Genomic DNA, 22,009 nt, shown 5'->3' with positions numbered 1-22,009 from the left:
TAAACTATATTTTTCATCACAAAAGTGCCTTTTAATTTGTAAAACATCAAGTCACACCATGTTCCACTACAGGCATTAATAAATTGCTTATGTTATAAATTATGTTTAGAAAAGTGTGCTTGTCCACATTTTCAGAAACACAGCTATCAGAGTAGCAAATGATTTTTAAATGGGTATTTAGAACACATTACGGTGTTATGTTTAGAGCTTGGATATTCTTACTGAAGATTATTCAGTTTAAGATTCAACAGCACACACAATCTCTGGGAAATGTGTGTCCTCAACAAGAATCTGCTTGGGCATCCTTTCCTTATACTTAGGAAGAAAAATCCGGTCTGGGACATCCAGGTCCCAGAGAGGCACCTCCTCTATGGTTCACAGGGATACCACTCAGTTCCTGGGTTCAAGTCTTCCCTCGGTCACTTTTTCACTGCGAGATCTTGGGCAAGTTACTTAGCTTTTCTGTGCCTCAGTTTCTTCCTCAGTAATTTGGGGATAATAGTCTCTTCATAGATTTGCTGGAGAATTAAACCAGTTTATGTAAAGCTCTGGAACAGTTTATGATGGACACGTAGTAAATCTTCAAAAGACATGAATAATGATTATTATTGACGTTGAAAAGCTCTCACTCTTTCTAAAGAATTGGCACGAATCAATGTCTTTTGAGTACACTCAGACTTTGCAGCAGAGCGAATCATTTTCAGTGAACAGTCAAAATTATTTAGATAAAGTAACTTCTCTTCAATGCCCTGGCATCAATTGTTCAAAAGTAAAATAAAAAGACAAAGGGGAAAAATTCCTGGCAAAGAGACAAGTTTTGAGAATTGTTTTAAAGCAGTCATTGTATTCAGGTGGCTTACTATAAACAGGGAGGGCGGTAAGGAGGAAATCAGAGCCCATTGTGGGTCCATGAAATGGATGTCTTTTCAACTAAACAGATTGCTATCAGCCTCACAGAGCCAACTCATGTTCCTTTTTGCCTGGTCATTTCCTTTACTGAGTGTCTGTAAGAACCACCCACTCGGGTGTTTCTCAGGATTATAGGTTTTTAGGTCAAACAGAAACCCTGGGAGCGCCCATCGCAGCCCCACACACGCGATTACATTATGCACCGGCTGGGTGACATCGACCCTGCCGCTGTGGTGTGTCCTGGAAGCTGCTGTGCCTGTTTTGCAGAGATTCTCTCACAGTGCGGCCAGCGGCGACCAGCAGCACAGGGTAAGAGCTTGGCTCTGAGGTCCTGAAGGCTTCCTGGTGGGCTGAAGGCTGCGCGTGGGAACCCCCCCATTCATTTCAGAAGCTGGACCAGTGGGCCCTGCTCGCTTGCATCCTTTGTCACTCTCGGCATCCATGATGGACGAGACACGGGAGCCTCTGGCCATGACTGTCCACCTCCTGGCCCACTCTGGGCATGGCTCGCTTCTGCAGCAAACCCTGGACCAGCTCCTGGACTGCGTTTGCCCAGAGGTCCGCGTCTTTCTGGTGTCTGAGCGGGTCAGTCCAGTGAAACACTATGACAAATGCCACTCCAAGCGGTCCTGCTTCCCGGGGATGTCTGTTCTGCTCTTCCTGCATGAGAGCCTCGGAGAGGAGCGGCTATTTCGCGTTCTTGACTCCCTACAGCATTGGCCGTGGCAGTGCTACCCCACCCAGAACGCGCAGGGAAGACCGTGCCCCTATATTCTTGCCAATCAGGAATTCTATAGTTTGGACAACCAGATGCCCGTCTGGGGCGTGAGGCAGGTGCACTGTGGCACCGAGATCCTCAGAGTGACGCTCTACTGCAGTTTTGATAACTACGAGGATGCCATCAGGCTCTATGAGATGATCCTGCAGAGGGAAGCCACCTTGCAGAAGAGCAACTTCTGTTTCTTCGCGCTCTACTCCACTGAGAGCTTTGCCCTGCAGCTCTCCCTGAAGCAGCTGCCCCCTGGAGTGTCGGTGGACCCCAAAGAGGCTTCAGTGTTGCAGTTCAAGGTCCAAGAGATTGGCCAGTTAGTGCCTCTTCTACCCCATCCGTGTGTCCCCATCAGCCCTACCCGGTGGCAAACACAGGACTATGACGGCAACAAGATTCTACTTCAGGTACCTCTGTTTGGTCTCTCTGATCTTTCGATGCACATGTAACTGTGTGATTTGACATCCAAGAGGTGATATATAATGTCGTGGTTCTCAACCTTAGTTGCACACCAAAATCTCTGGGGCATTTTCAAACATTCCCACGCCATGGCTGCACCCCAGGTCAGTTAGATTAGAAGCTTTGGGGGCACACTGGCTTGGGTAATCTTTTTGAAAGCTCCTTGGATGATTCTAATATGTAGCTTGTAACATGGTTGAGAGGCACTGATTTAATAAAACCCCTTCATCGGGCAGATAAGGAAGTACAGATTCTGTGAGCTGGTAACTTGCACAAGTAGTTTGCAGTAGAATCAGGCAACAGCCTACTTCTCAGATTTTCCTTTAATCATGCTCCACAACTATACACAAATACTTTGCCCACTCTTTGGGTCCAGAAATATCATTAGTTATTTCCATCTGGACCTAAGGAAGCTGAAGCTGTAATTATGATTGGGGATGTTAATTAAGTGTGCCGTCCTACTGACTTAATTTTTAAGCATCTTGCATCACTGTCAAATTCTACCCCAAATAAAGTTATATAGTTAGAACCCTTCAAAATAAAATCTTAAAATTAAAGCCTTCTTCTGTAGGCATCTTATTGAAAGCAAACACAATCGTGATAGCTACCATGTGTCATTTCTTATGAAGGATTATGTGGCAGTTGAACCTTGCTGTTTAGTAGCTGTGTGATTTTTGAGCCTTGGGTTCTTCATTAGCACAATGCGGGTAATATTAGCATCTTCCTAGAGTACAGGTTGTTACCTATGCTAAATGACCTGACATTTATAAAGTGCTTAAGATAGTGCCTAGAATGCAATTTTAGCTGTTATTGTTCATATTATGCCCTAGAGTATGTATCTCACATTGATCGTTTTATTTAGTCCTTCTCACAAGGAAGTTTTGCAGAAGGGAAAATCAAGGGGTAGAGGAAATAGTTCCTTGCCCAAAGACACAAGAGGAAGTGTTTACCTGGCTCCAAAGCCAGGCGGCTAACCACTGCAGTCCAGTGCTGTGTGTGTGTGTGTGCGTGTAAGCGTGTGCAGGCGGGGAGGTGTACGTGATATTCACAGCAAAATTTCTGTCCTTGAGAAATGGTCAGAAACCCTTTTAAGTCCAAAGGGATAAAGTAAAAACAGGCTAGGAGATGAATTATCTTTCCTTTTGATTAATTTTGTTGTCATCAGCTTTGAGTTATTAATAAAATATGAGTCATATTGATAGTGTGTGTAATGATCTCTAAATTATTTACCTTCTCATTCACATAAGGTGGACAGGCACTGTTTCTGTTAGCTGCCTGTTACAAAACTCACTGATTTCCAAGGCATCTAAAGTTTTTCCTTCAGCCTTAGTTAATCTCCTGAATCTAAACCTACCTCACTGTCAAGCAAACATTTAATATGTGTGCGCAGCAGGGGACACATTTCTGTCTCAGAGGCTAACTGACATATTTACTTCTGAACCATGGCTTAATGCAACTTAGTTCCTTTGGAAAGTTAAGTCAAATTTGGGGAGTGAAGAATAGTTTTTTGGATAAAGACGTCAATGAGTTTAGACTTTTGCCAACAAAACGGGCGATTATCTTCTGGAAACTTCTGTTTCTGGTGTCATAGAAAAGTCCCTGAAGAAAGCATATACAAAGGCTTGGCTATAATACACTATAAAAGATAATACCTTGTAGCTACTTCACTCCTATAATGGGGTGAATTTTTCCAGATAGAAAACCCAGCCCAAACTTCCTTGGGGGCAGAGAGGATGGCGGGGGGTGGGGGTGGGGGGGAGCAAATGAACTGGCTTTTGTGAGTAAGTAGCCTGAGTTTTGAGGCTTAGGAGCTGACTCCAGCTCTGCCACTTCCTCAGACAGGCCCTTGTGGTCACCAGCTGGCTGCCAGCAGCTCTGAGGACTATCCTTTTGAGTTCCTCACCCTACAATGGTCCAACAAAACTTCTGGACTTCACGTCAATTGGACCAACTTGGATCCCATTCTCTTCCCTAAATCAATCATTGCATTCAGGGGAATGGGATTAGGTGGATTAGCTTAGTTCTGAGGCAAAGGCTCTACTACCCTGCATCCTGAGATTTTTTGTGGACTCAGACTCTCTTGGCACTCATGGAGGTGGGGGACATGGGTCCCCAAGGAAGATCAGTGAGGGGACAAATGCTGGGTGACAAAAATGACTAATGTCCACCAGTGAAAGAAACTAATATCTATTTAAGGGAGAGCTTTAATCACAAGTTAACTTCCCCCTGTGTAACCCTTCCAGGATGGACATGTGTGTGAGGTCGGGGGGAAAGGGGGGGGTATGCTAGACCCAATGAGGGTGATGGGCAAAGCTTTCCTGAGAGGTGATGCCTGGGCCTGGCTGAGCTGGATGGCCCAGAAGGAGGTAGCTAGATGGGGAAGGGAGGAAAGTGTTCCAAACAGAGGAGATGGCGGGTGACAATGTGCGGAATAGCATTTCCTTAGCAGGCATGTTCAGAAAAGCGCCTGTGGTTCCATGTGGCTGGGGAGAAAGGAGGGTGTTGGGGGGAGGAGGATGGGCAGGTGAGCAGAGACCACATCACCAGGCACGTGGTCAGCCACTGGAGGCAAGCACCACGAGGACAGGGACCTTTTCCGGTCCACTGTTTGTTTTTTTTTTTAATTTTTAAATTTTATTTTATTTACTTTTTTATACAGTGAGTTCTTATTAGTCATCCATTTTATACACATCAGTGTATACACGTCAATCCCAATCTCCCAATTCATCACACCACCACCACCACCCCCTCCTGTGGCTTTCCCCCCTTGGTGTCCATATGTTTGTTCTCTACATCTGTGTCTCAACTTGTGCCCTGCAAACCGGTTCATCTGTACCATATATGCGTTAACATACGATATTTGTTTTTCTCTTTCTGACTTACTTCACTCTGTATGACAGTCTCTAGATCCATCCACGTCTCAACAAATGACCCAATTTCGTTCCTTTTTATGGCTGAGTAATATTCCATTGTATATATGTGCCACATCTTCTTTATCCATTCGTCTGTCGATGGGCACTTACGTTGCTTCCGTGAGTTGGCTATTGTAAATAGTGCTGCAATGAACATTGGGCTGCATATATCTTTTTGAATTATGGTTTTCTCTGGGGATATGCCCAGTAGTGGGATTGCTGGGTCATATGGTAATTCTATTTTTAGTTTTTTAAGGAACCTCCATACTGTTCTCCATAGTGGCTCTATCAATTTACATTCCCACCAACAGTGCAAGAGGGTTCCTTTTTCTCCACACCCTCTCCAGCATTTATTGTTTCTAGATTTTCTGATGATGGCCATTCTGACTGGTGTGAGGTGATACCTCATTGTAGTTTTGATTTGCATTTGTCTAATAATTAGTGATGTTGAGCAGCTTTTCATGTGCTTCTTGGCCATCTGTATGTCTTCTTTGGAGCAATGTCTATTTAGGTCTTCTGCCCATTTTTGAATTGGGGTGTTTGTTTCTTTAATATTGAGCTGCATGAGCTGTTTACATATTCAGTCCACTCTTATACTCCCAGTACCTGGCATCTGGCACATGCATGGTAGGCAAATCCATTCTTGTGTGAATGAGCAAAAGCTTTGCCAAGTAGCTTCTACCTTATTCTGACTGTAATCAGCAGTCACTGACAGAGCCACTGAATGGTACTGACATGTACAATTCGCATTATGAGGATCAAAAAGGAGAGTATACATGGAGGTGCTTTGTAAAGTAGAAACTGTAGCGCGATTATTGTCTGTGTAAGAAGGCTACTAGCTGTCTCTCCATGTCTTTTCCCGCATAACCTTCTGTCAGCACACACTGTCTGATGCTTCTTAACGCCTAGTATGTGTATTTTTGATGAGATTGATATTGGGGTACCTAGTAGATGCTCAGTAAATGAGTGAATGTCTGAATACATAAGCAGGTATGTCAAACGTTTATTCATCCACCAAGTGTTTATTAAATGCATACCTTGGGCTACCCTATTCTCCACTTGGCAGTTTTCGTTCTGCTGTCTTCAGTCCTTAGTGGATGCATCTGCAGTTTGGTGCCTGACATAAATTTGGGGAAATTCTTAATCATTATTTGTTTCAAACATTTCTTCTATTCCATTCTCTTTCTCTTCTTCTGGTACTCCCATTATTTTTCTACTACTCCTTTTTTAGTTGTCCCATAGTCTTTAGATAGTCTGTTCTGGGTTTTTTTTTCAGGCTTTTTTTTCTCTCTGCTTTTGTTTTTCAAGGATTCTATTGATATGTCCTCTAGCTCAGAGATTCTTTCCTCAGCTGTGTTTAGTCTGCAAATAAGCCCATAAAAGGCATTCTTTATTTCTGTTACAATGTTGTTGTTTTTTTTAAATCTTTTTGGTTCTTCTTTTAGGATTTCCATCTCTCTTTTCACATTGCCATCTGTTCTTGCATGCCATTTACTTTATCCATTCGGGTCCTTAGCATATTAATCAGAGTTGTTTTAAATTACAGGTCTGATAATTCCAACATCCCTGCCATGTCTGCTTCTGGTACTTGCTCTGTCTCTTCACATTGTGCTTTTTACCTTTTGTAATGCCTTGTAAATTTTTCTCGATAGCCAGGCATGATGTAGCAGGTATAGGAACTGCTGTAAATAAGCCTTTATTAATGTGGTAGTAAGGAGTTGGGGGAGGGGAAGCATTCTATAATTAAGTCTCCGTCTTAGTGAGTCTATGCCTTGAACTGTGAATTTCACAAGTGTTTAATTTTTTTTTTTTTTTTTCCTCCTTGCTTAGGTGGGCGAGAATGGCTAGAGTGGGCTGGAGTTGAGTACTTCCTTTCTCTCACATAGGAGGCTAGAGAAAGCTGGAGTTGGGTATTCCTCTTCACCCAGGTCAGTTAGGTTCTGATAATATGCCAGCATGTTAGGCTCTGGTTAACTAGTTTCCCCTGAGAGAAGGCCTTTTAAGAACAGAGTGCTCTGGAGTATTTAAAAATGGTCCCTTTTCACCTAGAGATTAACATACTAAGTGAAGTAAGTCAGAGAAAGACAGATATCATATGACATCACTTTATATGTGGAATCTAAAAAAATGATACATATGAACTTACTTACAAGACAGAAACAGTCTCACAGACATAGAACTTACGGTTACCAAATGGGAAAAGGAGGGGAGAGGGATAAATTAGGGGGTTAGGATTAGCAGATACAAACTACTATATATAAAATAGATAAACAACAAGGACATATTGTATAGCACAGGGAACTTATTCACTATCTTGTTATAAACTATAATGGAAAAGAATCTGAAAAAGATCTGAATCACTGTGCTATATACCAGAAACTAACACAACATTGTAAGTCAACTATACTTCAATAAAAACAAAGGTTCCTTTTCTCCTTCTCTTTCCGGAAGCACAAGGGGATTTTTCTCTGATATTTGTTGTGAGAGTCTAGTTCCGCTCCTAGAGGTAAATCTCACAAAACTAGGGGGGGGGCTCCCCTGGGACTGGGTCCCCTGGAGTTTTTAACTTTCAGAGTTGTCCACACTAAGCCTCCAGCTATTTGCCAATTACAGTTCAGGTTTTCCTCGCCCCGTCCTGGTTCCTGCAGTGGTTTTCACTTTTTTTTTTTTTTTTTTTTTTTGTGCTAGGCGAGCCTCTCACTGTTGTGGCCTCTCCCGTTGCGGAGCGCAGGCTCCGGACGCGCAGGCTCAGTGGCCATGGCTCACGGGCCCAGCCACTCCGCGGAATGTGGGATCTTCCCGGACCGGGGCACGAACCAGTGTCCCCTGCATCGGCAGGCGGACTCGCAACCACTGCGCCACCAGGGAAGCCCTGGTTTCCACTTTTGATCCTCTTTTCCGGGAAGCCATGACTCCCCGTATTCATTCGTATGTCTCGCCAATCTTGGGGGCTGCTGTTTGCCCTGTGTCCTCACCTCTCATACAGATGCTAGAAGAGTTGTTGCTCTCTCAAAGGCCACCAGTGCCTGAGGTCAGGGTCAGCAGTATCGGCAAATGCTGACCACTCCTTGCTTGAAAGTTTCTCCTCTGTGAGCTTCCATAACTTGGATCTTCTAATTAAAGGATTTATCCTATCTCTCTATCACTTGGACATTTTTTTCAAAGTTTCAACTCTTTTTGCCCCTAAATCAGGTTTTCTTAACCTCGGCTCTATTGACATTTTGGACTAGATAATTCTTTGCCGTGGGCGAGATGTCTTATGCATTATAGGATATTTAGTTCATCCTCAGTGCTACCATTAGATGCTAGAACCGACTCCACTTCCCTGCAGCTGTGACAACAGGAAGTGTCTCCAGACATTATCAAATGCCCTCTGGGGGGTGAAATTTCCCCCAGTTGAGAACCACTGTCCCAAGTTTAAGGTTTCCCTAAGATTAAGAAATAAAGGCCATCCTGGGCATTTAGTTGTCCTCTTTGTTCAACTTAACTCCTGTATTTTCATCTCCTCTATCTCTTGAGCTTTTGGCTTTTTCAACTCCCTGTAAGACCATTTAAACTAACGCCTCCTCATCTCAAATTCAGTCCAAACAAAACCAAAGTCATCCTCTGCAGCCGGGCCCCCAATTTCTCCAGCTCTGGTCACCTTCCCATTTGCACAGGTTTTGAAATATGTCATTTTTTAAAGCCTCTCTTTTTGGAAGACCCACATTCAGACAGCCCCCCCAAACTGTTCAAGTTTTCCTCTGGAGCCATTTCTTTTTTTCTCTTTCCTTCCTTCAACCCACCTAACTTCAAATGTGCATTGTTATTACAACATTCTAACTCTTCACTCTGGCTCCAGGCATCTGTTTTATCCTGCACAGGACTGTTGAATACATTTTTAAATGATGGCTGGATTTATGTTCCTTGTCAGCTCAATAGCCAAAGTTAGCAAATAAAATTAAAACTCACGTGTCCAAATTTCAAGGCTCTTCATAATCAGGCCCCCCGAAATGTTTCCTTTGCTGCCTCCTTCTCTGGTTATTCCAACCTTCTTTCCAGACCTCTAGGCTCACTCCTGCACCCATGTATTTTTTTGTCTTAAAATATACATAACATAAAAATGTATCACTTTAACCATTTTGAGTGTAGAATTCAGTGCCTAATGGTACATTTACACTGTACTTCATCCTCACCAGTATCTATTTCCAGAACATTTTCATCACTGCAAACAGAAACTCTGTACCCATTAAACAATAACTCCACAACTGCCCCCCGTCCCTGCCCCTGGTAACCTCTAATTTCTGTCCCTATAAATTTGCCTATTCTAGGGACCTCATATAACTGGTATCATACAATGTTTGTCCTTCTGGGTCTGACTTACTTCACTCAGCATAATATTTTCAAGGTTCATCTATGTTGTAGCATGTGTTAGAATTTCCTTCTTTTACAAGCTGAATACTATTTCATTTTATGGATATCTGCCTTTATATATGGCCTGAGCTGTTCCTTGTCCAGAGATATCTTTCTCTTCCTCTTTACTTGTCTCTCCTTTTAGACCCTGTGCGAGCACCACCTCCTCTGTGAAACCTGCTATAAGCGCATTCTTAACTAGAACATTTTACACCGAAACTTTGTAACACGCCACTGATTATAGATTTCCTCATTCTTGTACCATATAATTTGGGACTTTATGACTCGCCATCTCTTTTCAGTATTTTATTGTAAATGTTTATGTCTGGTAGAGTACCAGATGGACAGATGCTTCTGAACCATTTGTTGACTGATTAACTGCCTGTCGTCAGGAAGTAAGTTTCTCTTCAGAAAAGTAAATATTCCAGAAGCTAGTTTGGCAAAAGCAAACATATATTTCTCTTCATTTTATCAACAGACCTTTAGCTAAGATCATCTTGATGTTCTTTATTAGCCATTTAAAATAAAAGAAGATAGTCTCTCGTGAAGTGAGTAATTCATTTGCTTCTTCTGTAGCATTTCTGGGTTCCTTTCTCATTTCTGAGTCTCTCAGAGGCACTCGTTCAGACTCTATCCTCCCCCTTTGTTCTTCTCCTCCCCATTTCCTCATACCCTACACAGACACACACAGACACAGACACACACAGACACAGACACACACACACACACACACACACACACACACTTCCAACCCTACACGCCCGCTCTCACTCAATACCACTCTCACTCAATACTTTGCTTTATGCTGCCCTGAAGGAATCCTTGTAAGCATGGCTCAGAAGGTTGCTGCTGCTATAGGATGGTGGGTTAACATCATTGGTTTTGGTTAATAAATTAAAATAAGTACCTTTCAAAAGATCAGTTAATTGGAAGAGACTAGATTCAACTCTTAAGTAAGCAAGTTTGGCATTGTTTTGGGGTTTCTTATTATCTATATAATTTGTTCCCATGCAATCTTTTTTTTTTTTTTTCATTGTAGGAGAAATCCTCTTTTGCTATCTCTTGGAATCACTTTTAGTAAAAGACAATATTATTTTCCCTTCATGATGTCAGTCTGCCCCATAACAGCTTAATCATGTTTCAGTGATGTATATTCTCTTATTTCTCAAGTGTTTAGAACCAAATGAATGACAAATGATCTTCCTGTTCATCAAGATAATTACTAATGTTCCCTGAAACTCGAAAACATCTACCTCTCAATTTGTAACATTTTACAAATATTTCTTAGAAAGATGGGCTCTAAATGATCAGAATTCCTACAAATGCATTTCAATTGCTTTTTTGGCAAGAGGAGCTTTATTCTCTCTCAAGAGATTTATCTCAACCATTTGGCATTATGTTTCTCCTGGAAATTCTTCACTCCAACTGCACACACCTGCATTTCTACATTAATAATCTTGTGCTTTCTTCGGCCATATCGTCTAAGGACTTCTCTAAAAAAGGAAAAGTTGATATTCTCTCTCAAAAAAGACTGCAGAAATGGCCATCCACAGGATGAATATCCTTTGGCAGTTTCTTAGTAAGACTTTGTATCTACCTAATGGCTAATAATTAGGGGCCATACATTTCTATATGCAAATAATTTATAGTTTATTAGGCATTAAGCTTTATTTATTTATCCAACAGCCATCTAGTGATTACTTACCATGTGTTAGGCATTGTGCTAGGTACTGGAGGTACAATGATGAAGAAGGTGTATACAATCCTGGCACTTCTGGCTGACAAAGTCTAGAAGAAGAAATAGAGAAGTGAGTAAACAGATGCAAAATAGTGTGGTAACTACTATGATATGGAAAGTACAGGCTGCCAGGACAGCTAGTAATAATATTTGTGATGATGATAATAGCCAACTTATGTTTAGCACTACTATTTCCAGGCCCTGTTATCATTTAATCTTCTCAACAACTCTTTGACATTAGTACTTATTATGATCTCCTCTTATAGATGAGGAAAGCGAGGCACAGAAAAATTAGGTAACTTGTCTAAAGTCTCACAACTAATTAGTGGCAGAGCCAATATTTAGGGGTACTTAACTCAGATTCAGTGCCATGGAGAAGGCTCCTAAGGAAATGATGTGTAAGCTTGGAGTTATCAACAGGTATGAAGGATCAGAGGTGACATGTCCCAGACAAAGGAAATAATATACACAAACACTGTCATTAAGAAAGAGCAAATAATGTCCAAAGAATTGAACAAATTTCAATTTTGGCAAGTGGAAGAGGTGGCGAATTAGGCTGGAGTAAGAAGGGACAGACTGTGAAGGGTGTGGGAGCCCATACTAAAGGGCTTAGATTTTTTCTTAAGAAGAGTAGGAAGCCACTTGAAGTAGGAGGGTGACATGATCAAAACTGTTTTCAAAGATCCTCTGGTAGTGGAGTGGAGAACGGATTAGAGGGAGGCAAGGGCATCCATGAGGTGTCCCTTCGGATGGCTGTTGCAGTAATTCAGACTAGAGATGATGACAGCCTGCCTAGGGTTAATGGCAGTGGACATGGAGAGACAGGAAGATCTGAGAGATCTTTGGGAGAACGAGTCCATGGGAATGCGTGACATGAGGGATAGAGAAGGGAAAATGATGCTCTTACTTGGTGAATGTGGGGCAAACGATGCCAGGTTCTAAGACAGGGAAAAGAGTAAGCAGAACAGATTTAGGGTAAGGAGGGGGATGAGTTCATCTTGGGACATGTTGAGTTTTAGGACCTTGTGCCTGGAAGACAGTTGGATAGGTAGGTATGAAGCTTAAGAGACAGATCTGAACTATAATTAGACTTTCAGAAGCCTTCATCATTCAGATAATAATTGAAGGCAGGGGATTCAACAAGGCTGGCTGGGAGAGTGTGTAAAGTGAGAAAAGAAGATGGCCCACTTAGCACTGAAGAACCACCTTCTGTCACAAATTGACAGGGGAGGAGGCTCCTTCAGTGGACCCTGAGAAAGGGTGGATGGAAAGGAAGGAGAAAATCCAGAAGAACGTGTTGACATAGAAGGTTAAGGAGAAGAAGTCTTCACACATAAAGGAGAAAGGTCAGTCTTGTAAAATTCTACCAGAGCTCAAGTAAAAATTAATGACAAGGAGGCTCCTCTAGATTGGATAGTCTAATATCAACCCTGAACAATTTCTGAATATGGAACTAGCCATGCCGGTTTCCATTTCCAGAAGAAAAAGACTTCATTGGATTAAAAAAAAAAAAAAGGTAGAATATAATGTCAAATGACCTTCCAGGAGGCAAAGGTGGCAGCTCATCCCTTTGAAGGATTGTACTTGTCACTTTTATTCAATTCAACCGACTTTATTGAAAGTCTGCTATGGGCACAGCATGGCAGAAGGCTGAATAGGGCGTAGTCTGTTCTTGACACTTAGTTAATGGAAAACATCGGTTACACCTGTTCCTCTTCTCCTTGTCCCATAGGTCCAGTTGAATCCAGGACTTGGTGTTAGGAATGGTGAGCTTGCCTTTCTGAATGGCACCTCGGGAGCTGACACGCTCCCCCAGGGCTCCAGGCTGACCCCTGTCTCTGCGGTTAGGACCCTAGAGCCTAGAAGCCGAAGGAGCCGGGGCAGGAGGTTCAAGGTGGGGTCCGTGGAGCGGCCTGAGCCTGGTGGGCAGACAGCATCAGACAGTGGTAGTGGCACTTCGTGGAAAAGCCCTGGCCGCTCAGCCCAGCCCTGCAGCCCAGCTACGGACTCCCAGCTGCCTCTGACTTCTTTCCATCTCGAACCCGGGGCCAGAGTAAAGGTCCTCAGACGGGAAAACAGCTTTGAGAAGCAAGAGGCAGAGACGAATGTTGACACAGGATTCACTGTGGTCAGCCCTGGACCCAGGCAATCTTTTCTGAGCAGATTTCCAAGGGATCTTTGGACCCACCAGCCACCATCCTGCTTGTCAACCTCTTCCTTAGGGCCAGCTGCTTCCAAAAACAACAGAATCTTGAAGGAAAGCGTTCCTCGTCTGTCACTTGCTGGCCAAAGGGACCTTTGTTCCAGGACGATAGTCTCAAAATGTCCCCTTCCTCCACCAGTCCAGGGTGAAGAAAAAGAAGCACAAGAAGAATTCTTTATATAGCATAAAACAACTGTGGTTTTCTAAAACACAAAATCAAATAGAATGTTCTAGAAATGGAGCACTGACCCAGAATCAGCCTGTTTCTTGTTCATCTGAGGGGCTCTAAATGCTAGCCATGCACATATCTGTATCACTTTTATTTCAAATGTTCAAAGTCTAGCAGTGCTGGTGAGTGGTTGTTTATTTGCCGTCATGGTCATAAGGGAACACAGCCAACGCACAGGGAAAAAGCCCAATGCCTCACGTCCTTGGAGACACACTAACACAGCTGGGTGTGTTGAGGTCAGTACCTGTCAGGATAATTGCTTTGTATGCAAATAAGTCTGATGTGTTATGCAATGCTGATTAGAGTCTGTAATTTGGTTTTAATTTTTACTTGCGTTGCATTGCTCATCCCCCCGGGCAGCATGGGATATTTATTCTTTAGTGTTTTTTAATTTTTATGTGACCTCATTTGGTAACTAGGCCCTGTTCACCACTCACCTCTAGTGACTTTTGGCTCCGGACGCGCAGGCTCAGCAGCCATGGCTCACGGGCCCAGCCGCTCCGCGGCATGTGGGATCTTCCCGGACCAGGGCACGAACCCGCGTCCCCCGCATCAGCAGGCGGACTCTCAACCACTGCGCCACCAGGGAAGCCAACCTCTAGTGACTTTTGCCTTTAAAGTTGTTTGCATCTGGAATGAGTTAACATGCAAAGTGTTTTGAACATTACAAACATTTCTTTTTCTCCTGTTTAATGAGCAGCAACCCTGGAAACCAAAAAAGTCAAGTTAAAAATGAAAGCTAGGCTCTAGGGTTTTACGGCTCCTCCATTTCTTGTTTGTTTCCGCACTACTCCTGTGGGGCCCGTGGTTCATATAAGGAAGCAGAGAGGAGTGGAATGTGATTGGATGATTCGAGATCTCCACTGAGTGTGGCAGGAAGGTTGCATTGGTTGGGTCACTGGAGCTGGACTTGGGTTTTTTTGGCCATGTTCAAATTCCTGAATTCCTTTGCAATACTCATTCATTTATTCATTAATTTATACATCCATTTGTGCAACACAGTGTACGAATACCTACCTTTGAATAAGGCATTGGTATATGGTATACAGACATTCTGTGGCCATCAAACCCAAAACTTATTTATGGTTTCACTGTATCACAAATCCATTCTATCAATTCTTAAGAACAGGTGGAAGTTCAAACTTATTTCTCTGGGAAACTTTTCCACAGCTGATTACCACTTGCTGCATAGGCTGTGGTAAGAATTCACAACCTGTGGATGGAGATTGGGCATATTATGAGTTGCAATTGTAATCATAATGGACAAATCCTTATTTGCTCATATGATGTATTATTTGGTTGGGTCTATACACACATTTTTAAAAAATCTGAGGTCTGTGTGTTTCAGTTAATTTAGAAGGTTATTTGACTCCAAGAACTTCATTTTCCAGAACAGATGTTATGTGACTATGAGTGCTGATTTAGCTGGATCTTTTGGAGACCCCTATACTGAGTATACCTAATTGGAGAGAAGGATGAGTTCAGGCTTAAGCATGAATCTCATGGCAGTGAGACTGGACTGAGTTTGTGTGCTCTGTCCCCCTAAAAGAACAGAAATGGAAGACAGCTGCAAATGGACAGAGACAAGACTTCTAAACAGATTTTTGTCCTTATAACTATCAGTATATTCTTATCCCCATTTTCTTTCTTTCCCTCAGATTAAAGTTAGATCTTTGAATGTGGAATGAAGAACTTATTTTTGGTATGGTTTTCTATAATAAGAGTTTAAAAAAAATGAAAGTCTTATTTAAGTTGAACTATTGAGCTGCTTTGAAAAGCACAGCAGGCAGTTTTGAAGTTTCTTTCCGACTTTTTTGAGGTTATCTAATTCCTTTAACATAATACATAGGTAGGAATATAAGTACATGGAAAGCATAAAGAATATTGAGGAATTTGAATGAGTAACTTAACAAAATTGACTTGTAAAATAAGAGTGTACTCTTAAAATGTACTCTATTGTATCCTCCTACTCACTATAGGAATCCAATTTATAGCATGATGGGATGGAAATGTCAGTGGGCTTTGTGAGAGAGGCCCAGATTTTGGTCTCAGTTTAAAACTTACTATTTATATGTGACCTTAAACTCTTTGATCTTCTGTTGCCTTATCTTCTGTACCAAGGTTGTTAGGAAAATCAAGATTATGCATATGAAAGCATTTGGATACTGTTAAACACTGTAAATATGTACGATATTATAATCACAAATGGTCCTTCAGACCCACATTTAAAAAATGTCTTAACAACAAAGGATTTTTTTTGAAACAACTTTTAGTGAAAGCAATGCTACAATTAAAAAAAAGAAATCAACTCTCTAAGATTTTTACTATGTGTGTCATTTATGTTTACACATCTAGGAGGAAAATTATGGATAAAAAGGATCAAATATATCCTAAAGTTCAAAAGAGATTTTATATATAACAGGGACAAACTTATGAACTAGTTTAATCCAAATTATCAAATTATCCAGACTCTTTACTTACTTATACTGTATTTTTAAAAATTTATTTATTCTATTATTCTATTTTATTTATTTATTGTTTCTGGCTGCATTGGGTCTTCATTGCTGTGCGTGGGCATTTCTCTGGTTGCGGTGAGCAGGGGATACTCTTCGTTGTGGTTCGCGGGCTTATTGTGGTGGCCTCTCTTGTTGTGGAGCACGGGTTCTAGGCATGCGGGCTTCAGTAGTTGTGACTCATGGGCTCTAGAGCACAGGCTCAGTAGTTGTGGCGCCTGGGCTTAGCCGCTCTGTGGCATGTGGGATCTTCCCGGACCAGGAATCGAACCCGTGTCCCCTGCACTGACAGGCGGATTCTCAACCACTCTACCACCAGGGAAGCCCTATACTGCATTTTTTGAAATGTAAAATGTATCACAAGTGACTCCTGATGATCAGATTATTTAATATTTTTATAGGTATATTAAAACTAAGTTGCATCACAGTTGTTTGGCTATTTTTAACCTTAATAGTAGTTCACATTTTTTGCAAACATTATTTGGATATTGCTAAGCATTAATAGAAATTGTAACATTTAGAAACTTGCAAATGTGTTTGTCTCTTAGGGGAAGTAGAGCAGGGGATTTGCAGGCTGAGAGGGAAGGAGAGGGACACACCTTGATTTACAAAGGGAAGTGGCACAGGTGCCTCAGCTATACCCCATCTGCCCTCAGCTCTGATGGTGTTACCGAGTCCAAGCTTGTACTGCTCGCTTCATGAAAGGCCAAGAAATTGAGAGACGAGTTGTTGGGGCAAAGAATAGTGACTTTATTCAGAAAGCCAGCAGACTGAGATGATGGTGGACAGGTGTCCCAAAGAACAATCTTGCTGGGGTTTTGGATGCTAGTTTCTTTGATAGAACAAATCAGGGCGGGGGTGAGAAGGTAAAGTAAAAAAGGTGATAAGTTGTTGCAAATATTTCCTGGCTCCAGCCAGACTTGGGAGGGGAGGTGTTAATTTCTTCCTTCCTGCAGCCATTCATAGGTGAGCCTGGTCAGGATGTTTCCTGTGGAACTGAACAGAGGTATTTTCATTTAATATTCAGGCATGAGAGACAGGATTCCCAGAGATGGGCCATTATGTATACTTAAGCTATAGGCAATATCCCTTTATAGTGATTAAGTTGTAGCAAAAGCAATAGAATACAAAGGTTAAGGTAAAAGAAACAGATCTAACATGGAGTGAGATTTGTTCTTCCCTATTACAATGGGATTTTGTGGTGGTGATGCTGGTCTTTGCACCACTCTACCAACAATGCAGTTACGCGTGTGAGGTGCTGATAGCACAGAGAGGGATGGAGGCAAGAGTGCGAGGAGGTGAGAACCCCTTTTTTCCCTCCCAGAGAAAGATGGAGAAAGGGGAAGATGAGAGGAGAGAGAAGAATGGGACCATGAGCACACACCCATTTTCTGTTGATTGGAAACTCCTAAGTTTCATCTCCTTGCTCTCAAACTTAGAAATTCCTGGGATAACTTAACCCTGTTTGCCTTTCTGGAGTCTTCTCCAAGCCAGAGTGTGTGGACTTTTCCTCCATTTTTTTCTCTTCCTTTTTTCCCCATTCCCCTCCGTTTTCATTCCTTTTTTTTTCTTTCCTTCTTTTCTCTTCCTTCTCTCTCTTCCTGTGTGTGTGTGTGTGTGTGTGTGTGTGTGTGTGTGTGTGTGTGAATTTGATACTCTCTTCATTCTTCACTTTGTCTAAAACACTTTGTCTTTGCAGCATCTCCCAAGATTCCTCAAGGGGTTTAACTGTAGTTTCAACTTCTGATGGGCCCCCTTGGCTAAGCTCTGAGAGGATCAGAAAGATTTCCTCCTTCTCTGAGGAGATTCTCGCTACATTCCAATTCGTTGTTGGGGTTCTGCTCTGGGACTGCTCAACCCACATCACTTAGAAATGAGCTGGTCTCTCCTCCCCACAGCTCTCTCCTTCCTTTCACACCTGTCCAACCTTTCTCTGAGGTTTGAGATGTTTCCTGAGCATTTCTTACAATTAGCAATTTAAAATATTGTCTGTAATTTGTGATAGGAAAACAAAAGGAGCTTATGGCCCCAGAGAGCACATAATTAGGATTTATGTTATTAAGAAATCAAGCCTGCTAAACTTCATTTCAAAAACATCATTGAAAACGTCTAGTTATTCCAGAGAATCCATCTGAGCTACCGAAGACATAACTAGGTCTCTGCTTAGCATGAGCAATGTATTCTATTTGCAGATTCCATTTTTGCCAGAGATGATTCTGAGGTGTTTCGTTTAAGAACAGTAATTGTAAAGAAGGACAATAATACTAAATCTGAGTTGATGATGGCTGACCTGAGAACTCCCTTCCTAGGTGGGCATTTGTTACTTAAGGATTTCCATCTCTACACCAATCCTGTGAGGTCTGTGCTACAATGACCCCCATTTTACAGATGAGAAAACTGAAGCACAGAGAGGTCGAGAGCCTAATCAGGAACGGCACAATAACTAAGCGGCTCAGTTAGGATTATAATCTGGGCTGTCAGGCTGGCATCTACACCCTTAACCATGCTATTGTCCTGCTACCCGAAGGGGGTGCAAGAAGGAAGACCTCCACTTCCACATGGTGCCACCCTGCCTCCACACCTTGTGCCCCAACAACTGGCATGCCACCCAGGTTTCCTTGTTGCTCCTCCAGCATGCCCCAGACCTGCCCTGGTGGGCCCGTTTTTATCCTTTGAGTCTTAAATTAAGTCCACTGTCAGGAGGGACTAGGCGAGATGGCATCCTATTAAAGCAGCCCAGGCACCAGTCCCTGCTGCAGTCCTAGGACCAGAGCAGGTGCTTTTACACGTATATTGTTCAGTGAATGCGCAGCAAGGGTTGGGCACACCTATGAGGCTTCCATCCTCTAGAACCCAGAGACAAGAGATTGTCTTAGTCTTCTGGGGCTGCCATAGACTGTGTGGCTTAAACGAGACATTTACTTTTCACAGCTCTGGAGGCTGGGAAGCCCAAGATCAAGGTGCCAACATGGCCCATTTCTGGTGAGAGCTCTCTTCCCGTCTTGCACCAGCCACTTTTCCTCTGTGTCCTCTTGTGGCGCCCAGAGAGAAAGGGAGAGAACTCTCTCATGTCTCTGATTTTTTTTTTTTTTTTTTTTTTTTTTTTTTTTTTTTGTGGTACGCGGGCCTCTCACTGTTGTGGCCTCTCCCATTGCGGAGCACAGGCTCCGGACGCGCAGGCTCAGCGGCCATGGCTCACGGGCCCAGCCGCTCTGCGGCATGTGGGATCTTCCCGGACCGGGGCACGAACCTGTGTCCCCTGCATCGGCAGGCGGACTCTCAACCACTGCGCCACCAGGGAAGCCCATGTCTCTGATTTTTTAAAATTGAGGTATAATTGACACATAGCACTATATTAGTTTCAGGTATACAACATAATGATTCCATATTTGTACATATTGCAGAATGATCACCACAATAAGTCTAGTTAAATTCTGTCACCACACACTTCTTTTCTTGTGATGAGGACTTTTAAGATTCACTCTCAGCACCTTTCATATATGCAATATAGCATTATTAACTATAGACACCCTGCCGTACAAAATATCACCTCGGCTTATTTCTCATGTCTATTATAAGGGCACTAATCCCATTCATGAGGTCTTCACCCTCATGACCTAATTACCTGCCAAAGTCCCCACCTCCACAGTGGGAATTAGGGCTTCTGCATTTGAATTTGGGAGGACACATCCATTCCATAATAGAGATAAATCATTTCCTTCCTGCCTAGGTCCTAGGGCCATGTTGACTCTGGGCAGCCCCTCTTCACCAGCATTTCCTCCATTTATCAGGTGTGTACTTTTCCTCCTTTATCTGTTGACTGCAGACCTATGACAGTTGACAGAACCTCCCTCCTTATCTTCCCTGGTCCTCTTTAGTGTATAAGCATCCCTGTACATTTCCTTCATTGTTGGTGCTGCTGTGCTCTATCAAAGGTTTGGCCTCCTCCATCCATTCCACAAGTGTGTCCTGTGTGCTAGACCCCAGGGAAGTGGGCCCTCAGATACCCCACACCTTCTGCCTTCAACTCTGGGAGCTTGTCCAGACTCCCTGCACCTCGGCCAGTGAGCCTCACTTCCAAAGGAGCAGGTTTGTTCTGCAAGGAAGTAGCCACACTGCACAGTCACAGAAAAAAATGACACTGTTGTTCTCATCACGAGGGCTGTTTGAATTCCCGTGGGCGTGGACTATGGTTGAGGCAACCTAACATCTATTATAAGTCACAGTCCTTTTTATATCCCTTTCACAGTTTAGCATTTGCATCTTGGAATTTTCTCTTGCTTTGTGCAATGGTCTAAATCACGAAACTAAGCGTGACTGAATGTCAGCAGGACGTTTTTAGTGGGGTGTGTAAACATCAATACTTACCTTGGTTTTCACCCTATCATTATTCTGTCACTAGAGGGCACTGTTGTGAAACTATCCAATGACTGCGGGGGCGTCTCCAAGCTTTTCCCCTCTGCTTCAGCCGGAGAGAGCACAAAGTATTACAGATATTTAAAAATTAACTTATGTTCAGGAAATTTCCCCATAGGAGTATCAGCAGGAGGCAGAGCCCACCTGAAATACTTTCCATCCCCGCCTCCCCTCATGACGTTGTCACTAGGCCAATCAGGTGTTCTCCCCTGGAGTCTTGATGTGGAAAAACTCCTCTAGGGTCGGGGGAGGCGGCGGCAGCAGTCCCAGGGAGAAGTGATGTCAGTCTTTGGCTTTGGAGCCCTTACCCCACATTGGTCCAGGGGCCTGCTTTTGGTTGTGATTCATCCTCCTTTTGTTCTTTTGCATTTTCTGAGCCAGTTCTCCAGCCTTCTGATAAATCCGTTCTCAGCTTGCATCGGCTACAATCAGTTCTGTTCTTGCACCAAATAACTGAGACTGATACAAACACTGATCGGGGTTCGGGCCAAGTACAAAATTGGGGCACAATGTTAGGGAATTTCATTTTCAAAGGGATAAACAAAGATGTTAAAAACCGAAAAACCGGTCGTTTGGGGGTTCAGTGTCTCTTTGAAGTTCCCCTGGCTTTGATTCTTTTCCTTTTGGATTGCTTCTTTCCTCTCCCTTACGGCCTGACAATGAGAAGACCCTCCCCTCCCCTTTAGCAGGCGAAGAAGGACAGGACACACAGAGTGGGAGCAGGGTCCCTTCTGAGAAGTAGGTCTGCCTCTAGACTTTTGTCTCGGGAAGACGGAAAGAACCTTATGTGCTACATGTGGTCTGGCCTAGGTCACCAGAACAGGGCCTCAACCTAGAGCCCTTTCATTTACAAGCAAGAGAGACAGAACTAATTTAAACAAAAGGGGGAAAGAAGGAAAGCTACAGGGTCATTTAACTGAAAGCCTGCATCAGGTAACCACAACCCCAGCATCACATTCCACCAGCGGTGCCCCCTAGTGGAGACAGGAAGTCTTTTCTCAGAGTTCCAGAGAAAATTCTCTGATTGGCCTGGCCTGAGTCACATGTCTATTCCTGGACCAATCACTGTGTCCCGATGATGGGGTTCTCTGATTGGTGACACTGTGTCTGTGTCTGTTTGTGTGAGTGCAGTTTGGAGGGACACAAGGAGGGAGTCAGACCCACTTGAACAACATGTGGGTCCACACAAGAAAGGGACTTTTTATTAATCAGAAAAAGTGAGAAGAGATGTTGGCTGGCAACGGAAGCAGAGGTCCACTCCTGGCCACAACTGTAGCTGGTAACCAAGGAAGAGCACCTTCTGCATGGTACTTGTGAGGGGGACCCTGGATGCAGCTCCTGGTCTCCTCTTCCTTGCAAAGAGCGTAGTTTTTGACAGCATGAGACCTTCCAGTATCCGGCCTCTATCAACCTATGTTGTCTTCTTTAAAAGCTGTATTAGTTTTCTAGAGTTGTTGTAACAAATGCAC

General features: G+C 43.1%; 1 protein-coding gene across 2 annotated transcripts in view; it reads left to right on the top strand.

The window, feature by feature from the left end:
* Positions 1-1,034: 1,034 nt before the first annotated feature.
* FAM124B (family with sequence similarity 124 member B) overlaps positions 1,035-22,009 on the top strand; it is a 33,522-nt gene continuing 12,547 nt past the window's right edge. The window contains exons 1-2 of one of the 2 annotated variants that reach the window (XM_059052072.2): positions 1,035-2,085; positions 12,912-16,550. In XM_059052072.2, coding sequence (XP_058908055.1) covers positions 1,351-2,085; positions 12,912-13,565 — 1,389 coding nt within the window. In that variant the 5' untranslated portion in view covers positions 1,035-1,350 and the 3' untranslated portion in view covers positions 13,566-16,550. Of the gene's footprint in view, positions 2,086-12,911; positions 16,551-22,009 lie in introns of those variants that run through there. The other variant, XM_067026991.1, reaches the window with a different exon arrangement.

This window comes from Kogia breviceps, chromosome 2 (assembly GCF_026419965.1).
Source record: "Kogia breviceps isolate mKogBre1 chromosome 2, mKogBre1 haplotype 1, whole genome shotgun sequence".
In the NCBI taxonomy this organism is placed as follows: domain Eukaryota; kingdom Metazoa; phylum Chordata; class Mammalia; order Artiodactyla; family Physeteridae; genus Kogia; species Kogia breviceps.
The sequence above is the reverse complement of the archived record's forward strand: the minus strand, read 5'-3'. Positions and strand labels throughout refer to the sequence as shown.